The 19,713-nt window shown below is 48.6% G+C and overlaps 1 protein-coding gene across 1 annotated transcript in view; it reads right to left on the reverse strand.

The window, feature by feature from the left end:
• LOC119444431 (uncharacterized) overlaps nucleotides 1-17,392 on the reverse strand; it is a 20,578-nt gene extending 3,186 nt beyond the window's left edge. The window contains exons 1-3 of the mRNA XM_049664589.1: nucleotides 16,535-17,392; nucleotides 16,026-16,417; nucleotides 15,433-15,717 (exon numbers count right to left, since the gene is read on the reverse strand). Coding sequence (XP_049520546.1) covers nucleotides 15,433-15,717; nucleotides 16,026-16,417; nucleotides 16,535-17,392 — 1,535 coding nt within the window. The remainder of the gene's footprint in view (nucleotides 1-15,432; nucleotides 15,718-16,025; nucleotides 16,418-16,534) is intronic.
• Nucleotides 17,393-19,713: the final 2,321 nt, after the last annotated feature.

A 19,713-nucleotide genomic window follows, 5' to 3' on the forward strand; every position in this document is an offset into this window, starting at 1 on the left:
CCATCCAGCTAGCTGCGCGATGCTTTTTTTATACTCTGCTTTCGCTCTCTCTCAGCTTCTCTACCCAGCTCGGCGAACTTGAGGACGACGGAATGATCATTATAGGGAGGTTCAAACAGCTCCGCTGTAAAACGAGACAGTTGCATAATAAATGTTTCATAAGGCCTCATTGCAAGGCCAACAGCACCCGGCCGCACGTCCGTCAGCACGGTATGTGACCGCGCAGCGCACGGTTGCATCTTTCCAGTTTCGGCCCAATATGTTATTAACGGTACAATGCAATGTATGTAAATTTTCTGCTCAACGATAGGTGTAAGCTCCTGGTTATGATTTGGTAATGCCTGTCGTATGCGCTCCAACAGATATTATTCTTCTGTGAATTTCTTTCTCATGAAGAAGTCTTGGGTTTTACGTGCCATAACCACGATTTGATTATGAGGCACGCCGTATTGGGGGACTCCGGATTATTGTTGACCAACAAGGGATCTTTAACGTGCCCCCAATGCACGCGACACTGGTGTTCTTGAATTTCGCCCCCATCGAAATGCCGCAGCAGCGGCCTAGATTTGATCTCGCGACGTCGTGCTTAGCAGTGCAACGCCATAGCCGCTAAGCCACCGCGGCGGGTCCTTCTCATGATCAGCGTCCCTTGTGAGTAATTCACCGAGATAAACGTACTCTGCCAGATTCTAGAGGCTCACTGTCGACCATGAATTTTTGTTGTTTTACCAGGCTATTGAACATTCCCTTTGTCTTCCATATATTAATGTTCAACCCTACTCCTACACGGTCATCCCTGCCTTCTATTTCTCTCCCTCCTCCTCCTCCTCGTACTCCTACACTGTCTCTGTCCCCAATCAGTTGCTGCAATTCGTCCGCAGCATTCCTGAACAGGACAATGTCATCTGGAAACTAAACGTTGTTGAGATATTCGTCATTCATCCTCACCAGTTCTCACGCTGTATGTGCGAGTGAAAGGTGCGAGGGACGCGCGCTTTCACGGGGAGTGAACCCACGGCGGAGAATAAACGCGCGTTCTGCGCCGTGCTCCCTTAAGGGTTGCAGAAGTAGGCGTCTCTTTCCTCGTTTACAATCACCATATATGTAGAGCAAACGCCCCTTCTTCCGACGCGCGAGAGGCCGTGGGGGAGGGAGGGGAGGGAAGGGAGGCGACGTTTAGCTGCGGCACCAAGTGCCTATTTATATCAGAGGCTTCGGCAACAGTCACCAACGCCGCACGCATTTTGTGCGAACGCGGGCAAAACGCCGACGGCGTCGACAACAGTTCTGCGTGTTGCCGGTGCTACTGCATGTCCAAGTTTATACAGCTGATAAAGCTATTATTACTCCGAATAGCTCTCTACAAATTTGCTATCGCAATTGATGCTTCGCGTTTCTGGTGAAACTGCGACAACTTTTTTCTAGAACAAACTGCTCCGCGAAAAGGGTCAATATAGACTAGCCACCGGCGCGATCTGTCTGTGACCACGTGACTTGCTCGTCCATCGGAGCCACTCCTCTATCATTGGCGGAAGCGCACGTGGCGTCGCATGCACTTGCACCAATGGAAGCATCAAATGGCGCGTGGTCTGTCTTTGTGACCACGTGATGTTTTGTAGCATATATCTGGCCACGCCGCCGGATTTCCGCTTTGTGAGCCATATAATGCCTTCACATTAACAATAAAGCATACAAACAGAACGTCTGGGTGTTTTTAAGGCGAAAGCCTTAATTGGCTCATGGGTCGAAAAATCTAATGTCCGGCGTTATCGAAAAATTGACCGTCCGGCGTTATGGCACCAAAATTAAATTGCACCGAAATTTATGGGAGGTCCAACCAATCACCATTGGTGGGAGTCGAACCCACGATATATGGTGAAGTTAATTAAGGCACAGTTAATTAAGCTAGATCCTCCGACTCCGTTATGGGATAATGCAGGGAAGGAACGTCGCTTCCGGAGGCTAGACGAAACAAGGGGAGAGAGCGTCTATGTTGGTGGTGATGCTCGTCTCCTGAAATAACAGGTTCGCGGCACTTCAAATATTTCCATCTCTGCTATTAATTAACTAATTTGAAAAACTCGTGCGGTAGAACACTTCCTAGAAGGCACGTAACAACTTCCAGCGTGTAACCAAAATTTACTATGTAGCCTGGTGAGGGGCCCTTTAATATGCACCCACTGCACGGGACACGGGCGTTTTTGCATTTCACCCCCATCGAAATGCGGCTGCCGCGGCCGGGATTCGATCATGCGCCCTCGGGCTTAGTAGCGCAACGCCATAGCCACTACGCCAGCACGCAGGTCGAGTATAGTCCTACAGGTTAGCTGTAAGGTGTAGTTGCTTAGTTAATTGCTCATTAATTTACAGTGCGATTACTGATTGTTTTTTATGATGACGTGCTCGTTTGGAGGCTACAGGTAGCCCATAGCAGAAAAGTTATTTCTATTCACTAGTGACTAAAACGTGCTAATGTCTAGTCATCCCTGAATTACTCTAAGGTGTTTCGGTTGAGAGCCATGATGACATCGGGCGTGCGTCATTACCTCTCTTAACAATCTCATGCTAACATTTTCTCGTAATTGTTTACTCGAATCGACATGTCTGCCGCTCTCACAAAAAAAGAAGAAAAAACGAAAAAGAAAACAACAAAAAGGAAAAGAGAGAGAAAAAAAACAACAACAAGAAACTCCAAACGTTGTCGTTGGTCACATAGGGGAAAATCTAGTGGTCTTCCATCATGCTCTTTATTTATTTATTTTTTTGAACAAAGGGTTTCAACTCCAAACATTTTCACAAGATTTTGCTTGCCTCGGGATTCGAACATTCTTTAAGGACGTTCTGCACAGATTAAATTCACTGACGCTGGGAATAAATCGGCTGGCGTTGGGATTCATTTGAGCGGCAAAACCTGTAGTTTGCAAAATTGAAGCCAAGTGCCGCTGCAAAGTCTATTAGGCACAATGGTGCATCTGTATACGCTTCGCAGAGTTGCGCAAAGGTCTGCTATTTTGTTTCAAGCGTTGCGGTGAAGGCACTCTTCCTCCTCCTCCTCCTCTGCTGCTACTACTACTACTACTACTACTACTACTACTACTACTACTACTACTACTGCTACTACTGCCGTGCGACTGGCCGCTCGAGGCACTTTGCGTGCATTTGCGGGCTTCTTCCCGCTCGGAAAAACACTTTTATGTAGCACGTATTGAGCAACAGAAAGCTGTATCGGTAGTTTTTCATGTTGCTCTACCATCTTGTCATTGACACTTTGATAATTAGGAGAGCACTTCTCGAGTTAGATAATTAATTTCAATTACCTAATCAAATTTCAGTAACGAAAAAATACTGGCGGCTACTCCACTGTACTGGAAACAATACGCACTAGGTTTGCTTGGCGTAACGCCGTTCCCCCTTTTTTAAATCGTGCTGCGTGATAGCTGGGACACCCTGTATATGGATAGTGCATATACCTGTAAAATTCGTTCCAATAAAACCTGTTGTAAGTTCAGCGCTCGTCCGGCTCGTTTCTTTTTGTCGGCCGGGTGTTTAATTGCGCTGCAGTTCTCGTAACACTATTAGGCCTCTTACCCGCGGTTTTCGGTGGTTGGTGGTGTATCTCACTCTTATAGCTTTATCACATTTTGTGAAGACATAGGGGAAGTTAATGAGCCGATGTGACGTGGCATGGGGTGCGATTATGGTCTAAGCTAAAAATTGGTTATTTGTAAATCTGTCCCGGCAATTTTATGAAATATCAAAGCGACAGCTGTCGCCTTGTGTATCCTATGAGCGTATGATTATGCTGTTGCTTCTGTGAAAGGTAGCGAAACCCAGTGGGTGCTGTCGCTTCAATACGAGGGGCATTGGATGCGACGGAGGTTGGCACCGAACATTTAAAGGGCGGTTAAAGCGATAGCTGTGCACTATGACGTCGCCAAACACAGTGGATTTTAACGTTGGATTGTTAACGCTATTACTACAGTGTACTGGAAGGGGGGAGTGTGTTCAGGGAGGGCCCGTGGCTGAGGCTCCTTTTGTCGAGGTCACTAGGTGGCGCCACTTCAGCATGGGCTAAACATATTGAAAAGCAGAGCGAGCCAAACTTGTTACATAAAATTTGGCCCTATGAAATCAAGTGTTATACAATAGTTAGCCGTAGAAGTCACAATTGTTGCTTGTACATCGTTACGCTGCAGAAAATCAACAACTGTGGAAATGCACATGCACTTCTTACAATTACGTGTCACAAATGAAAAAAATTATGAATGAAAACATACTCCTTCGTATGCAGATATCACTTAAACAATACATGGACATTCTGTAAAGAGACGGGCTACTTAATTTCTAAAAGTCGCAAGATGAACAATGTACTGGAGATAGCAAGAGTAATTAATAACAAAAGTAATTAATAGCAATAACAAATTAATAACAATAACTGCCTAATTACTCAATTTGTAGGTAATATGAGTAATGCAAACTAACAGCACACTTTGATTTAATAAGTATTCAAACAATCGATGAAACATTTAATAAATAATTAATTATTAAAAGTAGTAATTACGTTTCACTTGCATGAGTTATTTAGAAGTTGGATAATTAAAAGTAATTCAATACTTTATCATTAAAATCATTATACTGCGTCGACAACCGCTGTGTATAACTGGAACACATCAGGGAAAAGCAAGCCTTTATTTTAAACGAGTTTGTCGTTTGAACTACATAAACTAAAAAAAAAATCACTAACAACACAAAGTTCGGGCATAATAAGACATGATTACTAGCGCAACAAGAGAGAGAATGAAAGAACACGGGACCTAGTACTTACTAGAGACCGGATTTTAGGCAAATGCCGTTTTGTTCCTTGCGCTCCTATCGCCCCACTTTGATATATGAGCATGAATCAGAGGTTAAGGAGGGATTTTATAGGGTTTTTATAGTGCCTATAAATGCCTATTTTGGCGTTTGTGCCTAAATGCCTATAAATGCCTATTTTCAATATCGGCGCCTATATGAACACTACTTAGCCTCAAGTTTCGCTTTCGAATGCAGTTAGAGACCGTTATTCATGTTACCGGGCAACATTGACTGTTCGGTACTCTATGGGGTTCAACCTAGTCCTTTAATTTAACCAACTCTCGGAAAACAACTGCTAGCAGCATTGAAATCAGACGCGCCGGCCAGCATACGCCGCCGCGCTGACATTGCGCGAGCGGTTGGCGAATGCGAAACCGCGGAGAGCCGTCAGGGGAAAGGAGAGTAAAGAGCAAAAGAAGAAAGAAAAATGTGATGTGCACGCGGCTTTTGTTTTGCTTGTAATTTACTTTTTAAGGTGTTCACCACCGTCGGGCGTTCCTTCTCAGCGTACGAGATCATTCTCAGTGACAAGAGGCACAATTTTGAATCCAAAAATCTGGAGATTGTGGTAGTTTGCTATTGTTTCCACAATCATCACAGTGACTCTTCGACTACGTTCTGCGTGCTCTCCAAACATGTGCACTTCAAATGGGCGGTACTGCATTAGGCCGTGTTGGGACGTCTGGCCTGTACAATTCTGATAATGCCATTGTATATGAGAAAATAGCGAAGAGTTGTACCTAACAGTCCTCATGTAAGAACATGCTAATTTCTTAATAAATAGTAGTCTCTCTTGCATTTGTTATTTGCCTGTTTTTGTTGTGTCTTAATTTATTGCGTCAGTCATACATAAAGTATCAGTTTTTTAAATCAGTATTTCCAGCTTTCAAGTATCTATTTTCATACCTGTTTCACTATATGCGACGCTCCAGTACAGTGGCCATTGAACATGAATATGAGCAGTGTGCTTATTGAATGAAGCCAATTGATCGTCATTAGTCCAGTAGTTTTATGGGACAATTGCACGGCTATGTTCAACTGTTCGCGCCTTTGTAGCATCGGAGACAATAACCTATCTTGTTTCCCTATCGTAGATATAGGCCGCGCACGTCTTAGTTTGAAGTTATTTGCATTTATGTAAAAATTTATTGTGCCTATATTAACGACGTTAGAGGCCTAAAACGTTGTTTTGCCTGCCTATTTTGGCGCCTAAAACGCTCTTTTTTAATGCTTAAAGATCCGGCCTCTAGTAATTACGCTAGTAATCATGTCTTATTATGCTCGTTATCAAATAGCCCAACTTCATTAAACTCAACATCACCTGCCTTAACAAAGTTCGACGCACACGCTAGCGGCGTACAAGCAGCACAGCTGACAACAGCAGGAATGAGCGACGGGAAACCCCATGCGACGGATGTTGGCGGCGGCGCTGTTGTTGCATGGGCTGGCATCCAAGTGCCGGACCTTTTCGCACTTTTCGCCCAGCAGCAATGCATGGCGCGTGCCGCCCCTAAACACACTACCCCCTTCTAGTAGGTACACCGTACTATTACGGCAAAAGCTTACTTCAAAAATTCATATGGCGGGTAGAGGCGCGGTTGGTTCAGTAGCGATAGCCCGGTCGCGGTCCATATGCAATAACTGCTGTAAAGACGACAACGGCCCCGTCCGCACCTTTCCTAAAGGGACTTTACCTTTCCCGCCTTCAGTGCGATTCGCGACGGCACCCCGCCGTGCTCACAGGTGCTGCAGATAAGTTATTGCGCGGCGATGAGGGTGATCGTATATACAGCTCCAGTGCACACGATAAAGACCGCTGCTCCGACCGTATACCGGTCAAAAGTGCTTAGTAAGCATGTCCTGCTGCCAGGGGGGTATCATAGAGAAAGAAATTCAACAAGAGGGGACACTCGGTAAAAACTGGCAACAGGAAACACGTCACCATAGGTCACGCTATAGCATTGATGCCGAACGTTAGCTGCCGCGAGTATCGAAAAAAAAGAAAGTGAAATTAGGTTAACGGACATTGATTTATTTTTTAAGTTCTCCGCCGGGAAAACTAAAAACGTTGTGCGTATAAATGAACTTAAACTTTGCGACTTATTTTTCTTGCCTTACCTAGCGACAGGTAAATGACGCGCCAGATGCATGCGTCATCCGCCAGATCGACACTCCCCCGAAGCGAGTGAGGGCGGCTGCGCGTGCGTTTTAGCGCTCGCCCGCGGCGACCCGTCCGTCTCCATTTTTTTTTTTAAATGTATCCTGGTTTCTTGGGCTCCGGGCGTATTCTTGCGTTCCTTCTGCACTGGGACAAGACACCATTGCACTATTGGACTACGGCAAGGTGAGAAATCTTGTTTCACATTCTACGACGAAATTAGGCTTACGGCATGGGACTGAGACTTAAGACGCAGTTAGCGAAAAACAGCTCGGCCATCCTGGCGCAGTTAATTTGAGTTAATGAATTGTGCTGGGGCATGTTTCCGACGCTTTCTAGGGGACTATTGTAACTTATTTCGGTTCTGTTGAGGCACACTGGCCGCACAGCGCGCTGTGACGCAGTTAGCGATAAGCAGCACGGCCGTGGTGACAAAGTTTGTTTGGCGTGTAATGAATCTTAGAGGGACAAGTTTGTGACGTTTTTTGTGGCCCCGCAACAACATATACCTTTTTCGGTACTCACGCCTGTCGAAAACGCGATGGGCGATTGCCAAGAGTGATAACATGAGAGTGTGTTGCTGGTGCCGGCAGAAAGCGAGGAAAAAAAAAATAAAAAAAAACGCTGAGGAACATACCAAACTTGTAATTTGAAAATTCCGTCTTCTAAAGGACTGAAAACAGGCTTTGCACCCACGCATTTGTCTTGAGTGCGAGTAGAAGGCATTCTGCGAACGTCTAGCATGGTCCGGCTGGGAGCCTCTGGTGCGTCCGTCTCTCTGTATGTAATGTACCGTCGCGTCGCCCGAGGCCAAGTTTTGGAAACGCGAAGTCGCCCGTGTATTTGTGCTGCTAAAGTGCAGGAAATAATTTCCGGAAATGCTGGAATGATTAGAAATCAGATGTTTTCATATTTTACGCTATTGTTTGGGATGAGTCGGGTTTTTTCCTACGCCATGTATGTAAAAGCGAATTGCTTTTGTTTGTAATGCCGCCCATTCACCGCTTTCGTACGTTTCGCCTCTACACGCAGTATTCCTATATCTAAATACCAAATGACACATGCTTGTAACATGCTGTTACATGCTTGTAAATGTAACATGCTTGTAATTTACTTTTTTTTCAGCTGATGCCGTCCGATGGAGCTTCATATGGAAGCAACTGCTTACCTGGTGTCACAACGTTGAATGAACGCACAAAAAGTGCGGAACGAGCTTTTATATGGATCAAAAGAATATTTCCTCATTTCACAAGGAGTCTGCGTCTACTTTGTGAAATTGCACGTGGCACAGATTCGATGGGACTCGACAAGATCGTTCGCAATCATTTTTACCAAATAATAAACAGATTCCGCGCGAATACCGTGCGCGGTAAGGCAAAAAAAATGTCAGTTTCGCCCTAAGGGCGAACAATGAATGCGATAGCAACAGAGCAATGCCATACGAAGTAACGTGAGCGACTTTGGTAGCAATATGAACTGTAGTAAACATGAGCTGGTTAAGTAAGCAGGTGTGCTGCGGCGTAAGTAGACCGACATGAAGAGAGACTCGATGACCACGAGAAGGCGCGTGTGAAACGGTGGTGTTGATGAGAAGCGCTTCCCGTGGGCAGCGCGTGCGAAGGGACACACCTGTAGCGCTGCACTGCCGATCCGGGCAGCATTGCATGTGTAGCGTGCGTTGGAAAATGTCGCCCGACTATTACGAACTGAATGAACAAGCGTGGTGTGAGCGCGCACAAACAAACATGAATAGATCACACTGAATGACTGCAGACAACGACTGTCAAAACGCATACGCCGCAGCAGGCGAAGGTACGTGCGGTCTATCGCTTCAACGGAAACTGAGCGGCGAATGCACATCGCATAGAAAGGTCAGAGCCGTGTGGAGATAAGAGACGGTGCAGGCGAGCGACGAGCGCGGTTGTTGGCAGAGTAGAAGTGCCCCCCTGCTCCCTCCGGCGCTGGCTTCCCGCTTCCTTGCTTGCGTGTGGAAGATTGAGTGCGTTCGCTCTCCGTGATAGCGCGCGTCCCCGCACGCTTCCGCTCGGCATACGGCGCGCGGCGAAGATTTTTTCTATACGGAACCTCACGGCGACGGCGACGACGACGGCGACGCCGACGGCAGAAATCCGGTTGAAGTGTCCATATAAGTGCTATCGCAATAAAAAAAAGCGCAGCCGGCGTGCTAGCTAGCGTTGAAAATGCGCGCGTCCAAAACCGAAAACGAATCCCGGCCACGGCGGCCGCATTTCGATGGGGGCGAAATGCGAAAACGCCCGCTGTACTTAGATTAGGTGCACGTTAAAGAATCCCAGGTGGTTCAAATTTCCGGAGTCCCCCCCTACGGCGTGCCTCATAATCAGATCGTGGATTTGGCACGTAAAACCCCATAATTTAATTTTTTTTAAACCGAAAACAGAAGTGATTGATGCCGACCGCTTGGCGCGCTGCCGTCAATTCGGCCGCTGGGCTCTATGGAGTGTCCGGAGTGTCCGCTCTTGTTGAATTCCTTTCTCTATGGTGGTACCGCGCCTTTGCCGATACCGATGTCACAAGAGCCGAAGCACACGATATGCCGGCGTTGTTTCCGCCAGGTTGACTTCTCTGTATCGAAATTAAAATTAAATTATGGGGTTTTACGTGCCAAAACCACGATCTGATTATGAGGCACGCCGTAGTGGGGGACTCCGGAAATTTGGACCACCTGGGGTTCTTTAACGTGCACCTAAATCTCTGTATCGAGTAGAACGATTGGTAATTCTTGTGGACGGCCTGATGACGCTCGGCCAACGGCGGTGCGGGTGGCTCGAGGCGCCTGCACGCAAATGCGTGAATTGACTCGTAAACCGAGGCCAAATGAGATTAAGGACGTCAAGCCTGCGTCTGCATATCCTGAAACATGCGCCCATCCCCACCATTTAGCAAACTTGCAATATTCTTTGAAAGTCAGCTTTTGAGATTACGAGCACTACTGCGCAAAAAAAAAGGGTTTTTGATTTTTTATAAGACAACTGGTGAAGCCGCACGACAGTCCGATCGGTCAAAAAAGTTGCATGAGGCATGGGATGGAGGGGAGGGGGTGCGGGGGGCAGGGCTCCGATTTTGTAGCGATGCCTTATGACTTATTCTATACTAGTCTTATCATCCACCCTCACGGCCGGCTGATCGTGTTGATAACGCGAGCGGACCGTCGCTCCGGCCACTGACAAAGTGCGATAAGCGCGAAAGGGCATTATTACCGGAAAGGCATCGCTACAATGTACCGGCCCAGGTCCTTTTCTTAATATTCTGCACCCGCCTTCTCTAAGCGCGAACGAACCTCTTGTACACTAATCAATTGCAGCAGAACTGCTGATTCACAGTCGACCAGCCGGCCTCTCGTCTTATACGCGCTGCGGTTATCAGATCAACGATTCCGAATTCACGCTCGGCGGTGAAAGCAGTGAAAGCTGTTGGCGTGGTCCTGTTTTTTTTCTTATGGGTATTCTGTTTTTCGTTCAGTGCACTGCGTGCGTATCCACGAATTTTTAATCTTGAAGGTGCTTCGATTAACTGAAAAATTAAATTGTGGAGTTTTACGTGCCAAAACCACGATCTGATTATGAGGCATGGCGAAGTCGAGAGTTTCGGATTACTTTCGACCACCTGGGGGTTCTTTAAGCTACACCCAATGCATGGTACAAGAGCGTTTTTGGATTTCGCCCCCATTGAAATGCGGCCGCCGTGGCTGGGATTTGATCGCATGACCTCGTGTTTAGCAGCGCCGCGCCAAAGCCACTAAGCAACTATGGCGGGTAACTAGAGTCGATGTCCGCCATTGCTGGGGTTGCACATTAACGCCAGCATTCTCGTATTTGTGCGCTGTCATTCTACATTTGATGGGCATGTAAAAACAAGGAATGGAATGGAGGAGCGCATTTTCGGTCATTTCTCTTTGTCTTTCACATTTTATTTAGAGCTACGTAATAACCAAACAAACATAAAAAAGAGAGAGAGAGAAAAAAAAGGGGGAAATAAAAAGAAACAAAAGGCTCATCCTTGTGCGGCCCTTTGTATATAGGGTTTTTGTGCCCTGTTTTCTGGCACGGCTCCTCTGTCGAGTCCCCGGCGACGTCCGAGCGGAGTCGTGGTGCACGCGCGAGACGAGAGCTCTCAAGGAGTACCGTGGCGCTTTTCGTCCACTGAGAGCCTACTGACGCAAGCGAAGAATAAGGTTGATGAGGATAAAAACATATTTATTATTAAGGGTACAGATTAAAGCGCACAATCACGATTCGTCCTTTCAAGTGGGCTGCTATACATGCCGAGTCGTTCAAGAGGTAGAAGGATCGTCGGTACTTGGCGCTGCTTTTGAGAAGATACGACTACGTCCCGGCTCGCCGGTCTTGCAAGCCGCGCTTGAGGGTATAATCAGCGACGGCGACAAAGAAGGTAGTTCACCCCCCTTCTTTTTTTTCTTCGTTTTCGTTCCTCTTTGTTGCTACACGTGCTTGAAGCGGTGAAAAGCGGCGATGAAAGAATCGGGATCGTTAATTAGCAGTCGTTAATCAACCGTACAATTGCGGCGTTCTTGCTCTTTTCATGCGAGACGTGCTGACACCGCGCCAATCACGACGTTTAGTTAATTGGGTACACGAGCGCTGGCATAGCTTTTATCTGCGCTAAACTTTGCGCACGGATCGCATGATATACTAGGTCTCCAGAGGTAGGCCCCTGCCACTATACTAAAGAGAAGGCATCATAAAGTTGGGGACAATTAGGTAAAGCAGTTTTCAATAATACGTGATGCAGGATTAGAGGGACTGAAAACGTAACTTCACGCAGTTGATGTCTTCCATGCAACCGGATAGCTTGCATGCTTTCTTTACTTTCTGTTCCGGTTTGCTTGACTCAAAAAAGGTGCGATCATTGTCGAAAACATTGCTAATAAAACGAATTGTTTCCAAGTACGCGCCAGCCGATGTCCTATATGACTGATTATACAGGAGTGGGCCCTGACTGGGCCGCGAAAAGCCGCGGGTGACCTGAGTAACCCGTGGCGTTAGTTACAAAAGATGGCTCAACAACAGGCACTATTGATTACTTACCTTCCAGCTCGAGACGAGCAACCTCGGACAACAGAGTGAAGCTTTTAGGGGTGACCTCCCTTTAGCAAAGGAATGTCGATCAACCTGCGCACATGCCCCCAGTCCTCCAGTCTAATACCCCTGTTCACTGGCGTAGCCAAGGGGGGGGGGGGGGGGGGTTCAGGGGGTTCAACCCCCCCCCCCCCCCGAAATTTTTTGCACCCCCCCCCCCCACTAACCCACCCTTTTCTCTCGTCGCTTCGCGCTGACATATTTCAAGAAACCGGTGCTACTTTCACACTTTCATTCCTGGGCGCTTCCGTTTGGGTTGGTAATTTACAGCGAATCATGTCTGCATATGGAAAAAACTGTCACGGTGTTTGTCAAGGCCTTGACACTCTGTGAGGTTTTGGGCGCGAATGTGGCGTCCGCATTCTGAAACAACAAATGCGCAACAAATGCGCAACAAATGAAGCAACAAATGCGGCAGCCGCATTTTAGATGAAGGCGAAAATGCTCGAGGCCCGTTTACTTGGATTTAGGTGCACGTTACAGTACCCAGGTGGTCGAAATTTCCGGTATACATTTCCGCCGCTTCCCTTCAGGTGCCGGTAGGCCGCGTTCGCGTAGGAACTTGGTCTCGAAGCTGTCGGAAGCGGCAAAATGTTGCAAAAATCCGCCCACCTAAGCGGCAAAACAGGCAGAAAAACAGGCGGCGAGCCAAATTGGTCTCGGACCGATTTTTTCGCCATGGCGAAGCGGAAACGCGGCGGAAAGTCGTTCTGCTCGACCGGAAGCTACACTAGCATGTAAACTTCCGGTCGTAACATTGAACATGGCACCAAAAGTGTAGGCTGTAATGCTGATCGACGCGATCAAGAACCACCCCTTGCTCTACGACAAGAGTGGCACTCAAACGTACTGTCAGCAATACTCGCGATAGTATTCAACGTCGCGCGACAGGAGGTGCGGCAACGAAGCCTTGGCGTGACCCAACTTCTTACACTTTTGCAAAGCCAGGCGAACCCACCACTGCAGTTTCCGAGGTTTTCTTGTCTTCCGTTTATTCATTGTCGATTTCTATCTAGAAAACAAGTAGGTAAAAGTATAAAAGCCATTTCTTCTTCCACTTCCATGGAAGACAATAGTTAGGCAGATTCCTCGTTGGCGCTCCATAATTCTCCTCGCACGTGCACGGTATGTTGCAGAAGTCGCAGGGTGCTTTCTCGTCGCGACGATAGATTGGGAGCGTAGGTCTCACGTAGGACGCGCAGGCTTCGGCGAGCCTCAACACAAGGGCCAGCCCGGGTTTTAGCTTTGGTGTTCCCGTTGCCGCTTTCGTGTCCTGGAGGCGCCGAAAATAATACGAAATGATGAAATGTTATTACAACTTGTAAATAAAAGCTATTAAAGAAATATAATCACGCCTACGCAGCAACCTGTGACACAGCGCTACCGCGCCCGTGTGAGAATTACAGAACGCCAACGAGGAACCCAAGGTCGCAGATGACACGCGAACTTGCACAAGATGATCACTTTTGATGACGGGTGGGTCAGTGAATGAACATACCGCTCGAAATAATGCGATAATGAGCGCCACCACGCCGACAAACGTACGCAGACTAGATGGATGTGGACGAAAGCGGGAGCGCGGCCGCGGTGGTAGCAAAACAAATGTGAACTTGGACATGCGCGGAAAAGATTTCCCGGCCGCTTTGGCCTCTCCACCCGCTTGCCGCTTCCCAAATGTGAACGTAGCCATAGTCTGCAGCGCAAAACGTCTCTCGTTTGCGATTGCGCCCCTACGGAAGGCTGGTAGTTACTGTTGTGTTGCTGAATCCCAAACCAGCAATTATGAAAGGCTGGTAGTTGCTGTTGTGTTGTGGAATCCCAAACCAGCAATGTACACACGAAAGGGTTGATGCCAGCAGTGAAAGTCCACCGACTCGCAACAGAATGCACGAAACAGACAGCCGACAAGCATGGATTACTGCTGTGCGCAGTACAGCGTAAGTAAACTGTTGTTGCAGGCGCTGACAGTTCTCGTCGGAGTTCACGCGTCCTGAGAAATTGATTATGTGCACTATGCACTGAACAAGACCGGAGTTCATTCCTGCATCACTAGTACACCAATCAGTCGAGATTCTGTGAGGTACAAGGCCACTTCCTGTTTGTACCGGCCTAAGTGAAGCAGAAATGACTCGCACGCACTACTTAAAATGCGTACACATGCCATAACTATGCAGTGCGGTGAAATATTCTGTACAATTTTGAATCTGTTGACGTAAGGCAAATGACGGCTGCACGCTCGCACACAGCGGAAGACACAGCGGCCCATGCACTTGCCGCAGGAAATGCAAGGCGACGAAAGCTTCGTAAAAAAAAGCATTACTCGTTTTTGCGCGTATTTAAGTTTTCTAGCGCAAAGACGCAGCGAAAAAGCTATTGCTATGGGAGTAGGTATAGCCTGGTAACACGTGCATTTTCACATGTATAGCCCTCCTTGACCTGTCAAACGCACTTCGCCCCGACGAGGACGACGCCATCTACGCTTAACGGAGATTAACAATTAATGATGTCTTCTCCGATCGGGCGGGTCGTCTCAATGATGCGTTTTGGAAGACTGGTCCGTTCAGTGGCGCGATGAGAGACGGTGCTCCAAACGCCCACTGTACCTGTCGTACTTACTGTATTTTACTGAGCTTACATTACTTTTTACTTAATTTCTTCACAAGCACACAGTGCCACACACACACGCGAGGGGGGGGGGGGGGGGTCCCATGTCTTTGATATACATGCATAGAGTGTGCTTAAACTACCGATACTTATTATCGATCACGTCACGTAGTGGAAAGCAGACGCTTGCCCCCCCCCCCCCCCCCCCCCGGTCGGGCCGATGACCCCCCCCCCCCCCCGAAAAAAATTTCTGGCTACGCCCCTGGTGGAAGTGGTGATATAGGGAGGCCGAGGGCTCGTGTCACAACCTTTCGAATAAGGGCGTTGAGTTTGTCGCGCTCCGCAAGTAGCCAATTGTGTATGGCGGCGACATAGGTAAAGTGGCAGAGAACAAACGCATGTACAAGACGCAGTAGGTTGTCTTCTTTCAGGCCGTGGAGCCGGTTGGCCACTCTACGTACGAGTCGTATTGCATTTTCAGTCTTAGTCATTAGTTTCTGCACCGTTAGGGTGTTGGTTCCGCGGGACTCGATGATCATACCCAGGACCCTGATGGAATCTACCCTGGGAACTATACGACCGTCTCTTATGCGGAGTGTGATGTTGCGTTCGGCCGGAGGTTTCTACCCTTTGGGCTTGGCGCCACGGCGTTTGGGCAAGTACAGCAACAGCTCCGACTTGGTGGGGGAGCACTTGAGACTGGTGTGTTCAAGGTAGGACTCGGCAGTTTCAATGGCCTCCTGCAGGGCGGATTCGATGAAGCCATCCGACCCCGCGGAGCACCAGATCGTTATGTCGTCCGCATAGATGGTGTGATTTAGCCCGTCGATCCTCGAGAGTCGTTCGGAGAGCCCGATCATCACTAGGTTGAAGAGCGTCGGCGAGAGGACGGACCCCTGGAGAGTTCCGCACTGTCCGAGCTCGACTTCTTCCGACACCAAGTATCCTGCGCGGAGGACGGCCCTGCGCCGGGTCACGAAGGAGCGGACAAAGTCGTAGAACCGACGCCCGAGCCCGAGGTCTGCGATCGCCTTCAGGATGGACGAGTGGGCGATCGTATCGAATGCCTTTTCTAAATCGAGGCCGAGTATATGGCACGGATATCCCGAGTGTTTCCTCCGTTGAGAATTTGATGTTTTAAGAGTAACATGGCATCTTGAGTAGATAGCCCAGGTCGAAAGCCGATCATGTGGTGCGGGAAGCAGTCGTGGTCCTCGAGATAGCGACCGACCCTGTTGAGGACGACGTGCTCCGCCACCTTGCCCACACACGACGTGAGCGAGATGGGCCGGAGGTGATCTAAGCTAGGCGCTTTTCCCAGTTTGGGAATAAGGATCGTGTGGGCGAGTCTCCAGGCGTTGGGTAGCTCGCCCTTCTTCCACGTTTCGTTGATAGTATCGGTGAGGTAATTGACGGAGGGCTCATCCAAGTTGCGTAGGAGCTTGTTGGGGATGCCATCGGGGCCAGAGGTGGAACGGCCATTGAGTTCGTGGAGAGCTCGGCGCACCTCTTCGACGGAAAAGTCGGCGTCTAAGTGGGTGTTGTAGGTGCCAGTGTATTCGGGGTGAGGAATCGACGGGTCCGCGGGAAGCGGTATATAGTTCTGCACGAGGCTTTTGGCGACTTCTTCGGGTGGTGCGGTCCCTTTGGCCTGATGAAGTATCTTCGCGAGAGAATGGCGCTGATTGGTGCGGGTGTTGGTGTTGGTTTCGTCGAGCAGGTGTTTGAGAAGGTTCCATGTTTTGCCATTACGGACCTGCCCGTCAATCGAGTTACAGACTTCGTCCCACTGCTGTTTGGAAAGGGTGCTGCAGTGATCCGCTGTGCTCTTGTTCAGCTCGGATATGCGTTTGCGTAACCTCCGATTGAGACGCTGGCCCTTCCATCGGGCCAGTAGGGATTGTTTGGCCTCGAGCAGGTGGGCTAGGCGACTGTCCATCCTCTCGGTGGACAGGTCTGTACAGATGGTTTTGGTGGCCTTGCCGACGTCGACCTTAAGCTGATCCGTCCACGTCTCGAGACTTGGCGCGGCGTAGGGAGGGGGTCGTTCTGCGCGAGTCTTACGGAAGAGGTCCCAGTCCACCCACGTGTACGTCTTGGTCTTCCTGCTGACTGTGGAGAAGTGTACGGCCAATAAGAAATGGTTGCTACCGAGATCTACCGCGAGGTTGGACCAACGGGCGTCGGCGATATTCTTGACGAAGCAGAGATCCGGGGTGGTGTCTCTTTGCGTGGACGTGCCAGTGCGGGTGGGGAAAGCCTTGTCCGTAATGAGGGTAAGATTCATGTCGTTCGCGTTCTGCCAAAGCTCGGTACCCTTGGGGGTGTCGTACGCGTAGCCCCAGGTGCGATGCGCGGCGTTAAAGTCGCCCGCGATCACTATCGGGTTGGAGCCGGCGAGGCGAATGGCTTTCTGGAACAGGCGTTTGAACCGTTGCTTGTGGTGACTGGGGCTGCTGTATACATTGAGTATGTACACGCTTTGTCGGGATGCATTGCCAGGGAGAAGCTCTACCATGACATGTTCGATTTCGGGCATGTCGAGGTCGTGCACAAGGCAGGTGATCTTATTAGTGACCAGCGTGGCGGTACCGCGTCCTCCCGAAGGGCCGGGTAACCACTGGTATCCGGAGAACATGGTGGTTGGCACTACAGTTTCTTGTAACAGGACGACGTGGGGTTTGGCTTCGTGGCTGCGTAGGTATTGCTGTAGGGAGGCTTTCTTACGGGCGAAGCTCCTACAGTTCCAGTGCCAGATGCGCATCTAGTCATTTGGCCTGGCCATCTTGAAGCATTTGGGTGTCGGTGCGGGCGTCCGACGGGTGCAAGGGAGCCACGTGAGGGGGTGGACTGGGCGTAGGCATGTATTGCGAAACCGGCTTAGCTGCGGCGACAGCGGGGGCGACGACGTGATCGAGATAGTGCTCTACTTTGCCCAACCGATCACCGTGGGCCGCGAGGGTGGACTGCACGAGGGCCATGCTCTCGCCGAGAAGCGGAGGCTTGTCTTAAAAAATCCACTTATTTACGCAAACGTCACGGTATATAATGCGTCAAATAAGACAAATAAACATGTTGCGCAGTCACAGATAGTAAATATTACGCATAGAAAGAGAAACGATACAGGCAATATCCGAGTATGTTTCCGATACGTATCTCCACAATCAGTTCGCATGCGAAGAAGCGCTCTGAAAATACCAGTATTTTCAGCGGGGGCTTTGTTTAAATCCATAGGACCACTGTCCATATGGCCACGGAGAGCCAGACCTTGTCGCCCGCAAAAAAAGAACTGTCACAATAATAGGCCGCTTTCTTCTGTTTTCTCTTATTTTACTTTGCCTGCCCTTGTCCAGCTGATCGATCACATTGGGCGCGCTTCCTGAAAATACTCAATACCCAATATCCGAGTATGTTTGTTGGGAAACGCCGCGTGGGCCGGGCTTTAAATGAGCAAGGTCGGTGAAAATTCGTAATTGATGTCCTCGTAATTTTCGTATTCGCATGATAATTTCGATCATGATGCTAAACGTTAGAATAAACGGCGAAAATTTCTGCGGTGCTAAAAGCTAATGAACAGTCATATGTTTTCATAATTACGAGTTTATGGATCTGAAGAAACAGAGCTTAATTTTTACTTGCACTCATTTTTGCTTCTTCGCTATCTAAAGGACAAACTTCACTCGGCGGGGAAGTTTAGCGAAGCGGTCAATGACTTCGGACATGTTGTTGCCAACGTCTCCGTGGCCGTATAGAAGCGCCAACCTAACCATGCGTTTCTCAGACATTGTAGAGCTCAGGTTGTTTTTTTAGTAATCTCATGTTAAAAAATATTCTCTCTGCCCTGGCAGTGGTTACTGGAAGGATGACTCGAATCTGCAGCAGTTTGTACATATTTACATAGAACCTGTAGTCGCACTGAGAGAGGGCATCTATTCCGGTGCTGAAACTTAAAAACACTCCTTCGATGTCGTTGACATCCTTGTTTAGGTACCTTGCACAAGCTGTTCAGTTCCATAAGTATCCGTCGTTTCGTCAGCGAGTATGGAGAAGCAGCCTGCAGCGTTTAATTTTGCATCTAGGCTTTTTTTTTTGTTGATAATTTCACCACAAATTTCTATAATTTGGTTTTGTACGTCTGGGCTTAAATACGAGACATTACTAGGGCAGCTTTCTAAATGGTTCTTCCGATACGTATCTCCACAATCAGTTCGCATGCGAAGAAGCGCTCTGAAAATACCAGTATTTTCAGCGGGGGCTTTGTTTAAATCCATAGGACCACTGTCCATATGGCCACGGAGAGCCAGACCTTGTCGCCCGCAAAAAAAGAACTGTCACAATAATAGGCCGCTTTCTTCTGTTTTCTCTTATTTTACTTTGCCTGCCCTTGTCCAGCTGATCGATCACATTGGGCGCGCTTCCTGAAAATGTTTGGAGAAAATTATCAGCTGCCAGCTGACAGCCACGGTGATATTTAGTATTTTCATGTGTGTGGAAGATGCGAGCGCGTGTTGGCTCTAGAACGGCTTGGACACGAGGGCTCCAGTTCCAGAATTGAAAATCTAAAGCACGCCTTTGGAAATGTCAGTGCACCTTTCGCGTCAAAAGTTTATGAAAACTTTAGACCCATAAAGTTTCGGAATTGAAATCCATGCGCTCCGTAGATTCCGCTGCCGTTGCGAAATGCCGCAACGCGCCCGCTCACTATATCGAAAAACCCTTGAAAGTTTGTGCCCGGATGGGGCTCCTTGCGTTACGTGACTCCAGGTGCAAGGGCGTTGCCACGAAATCCAGCCCGAGTTCGCAATGTTAGTGCCGAAATGTCTCTTCGAGCGTGAAAAAGACATTGTATACAAAATCCTGAATGATTCCCGGCGCCGGTGATTGTTTTGGTTGGCGGTGCTTGCCAGCACGAAACAATTTCGGGGGAGGGGGGAGGGGGGGCTGTAGCCCCATCAGCCC

This window comes from Dermacentor silvarum, chromosome 3 (assembly GCF_013339745.2).
Source record: "Dermacentor silvarum isolate Dsil-2018 chromosome 3, BIME_Dsil_1.4, whole genome shotgun sequence".
In the NCBI taxonomy this organism is placed as follows: Eukaryota; Metazoa; Arthropoda; class Arachnida; order Ixodida; family Ixodidae; genus Dermacentor; species Dermacentor silvarum.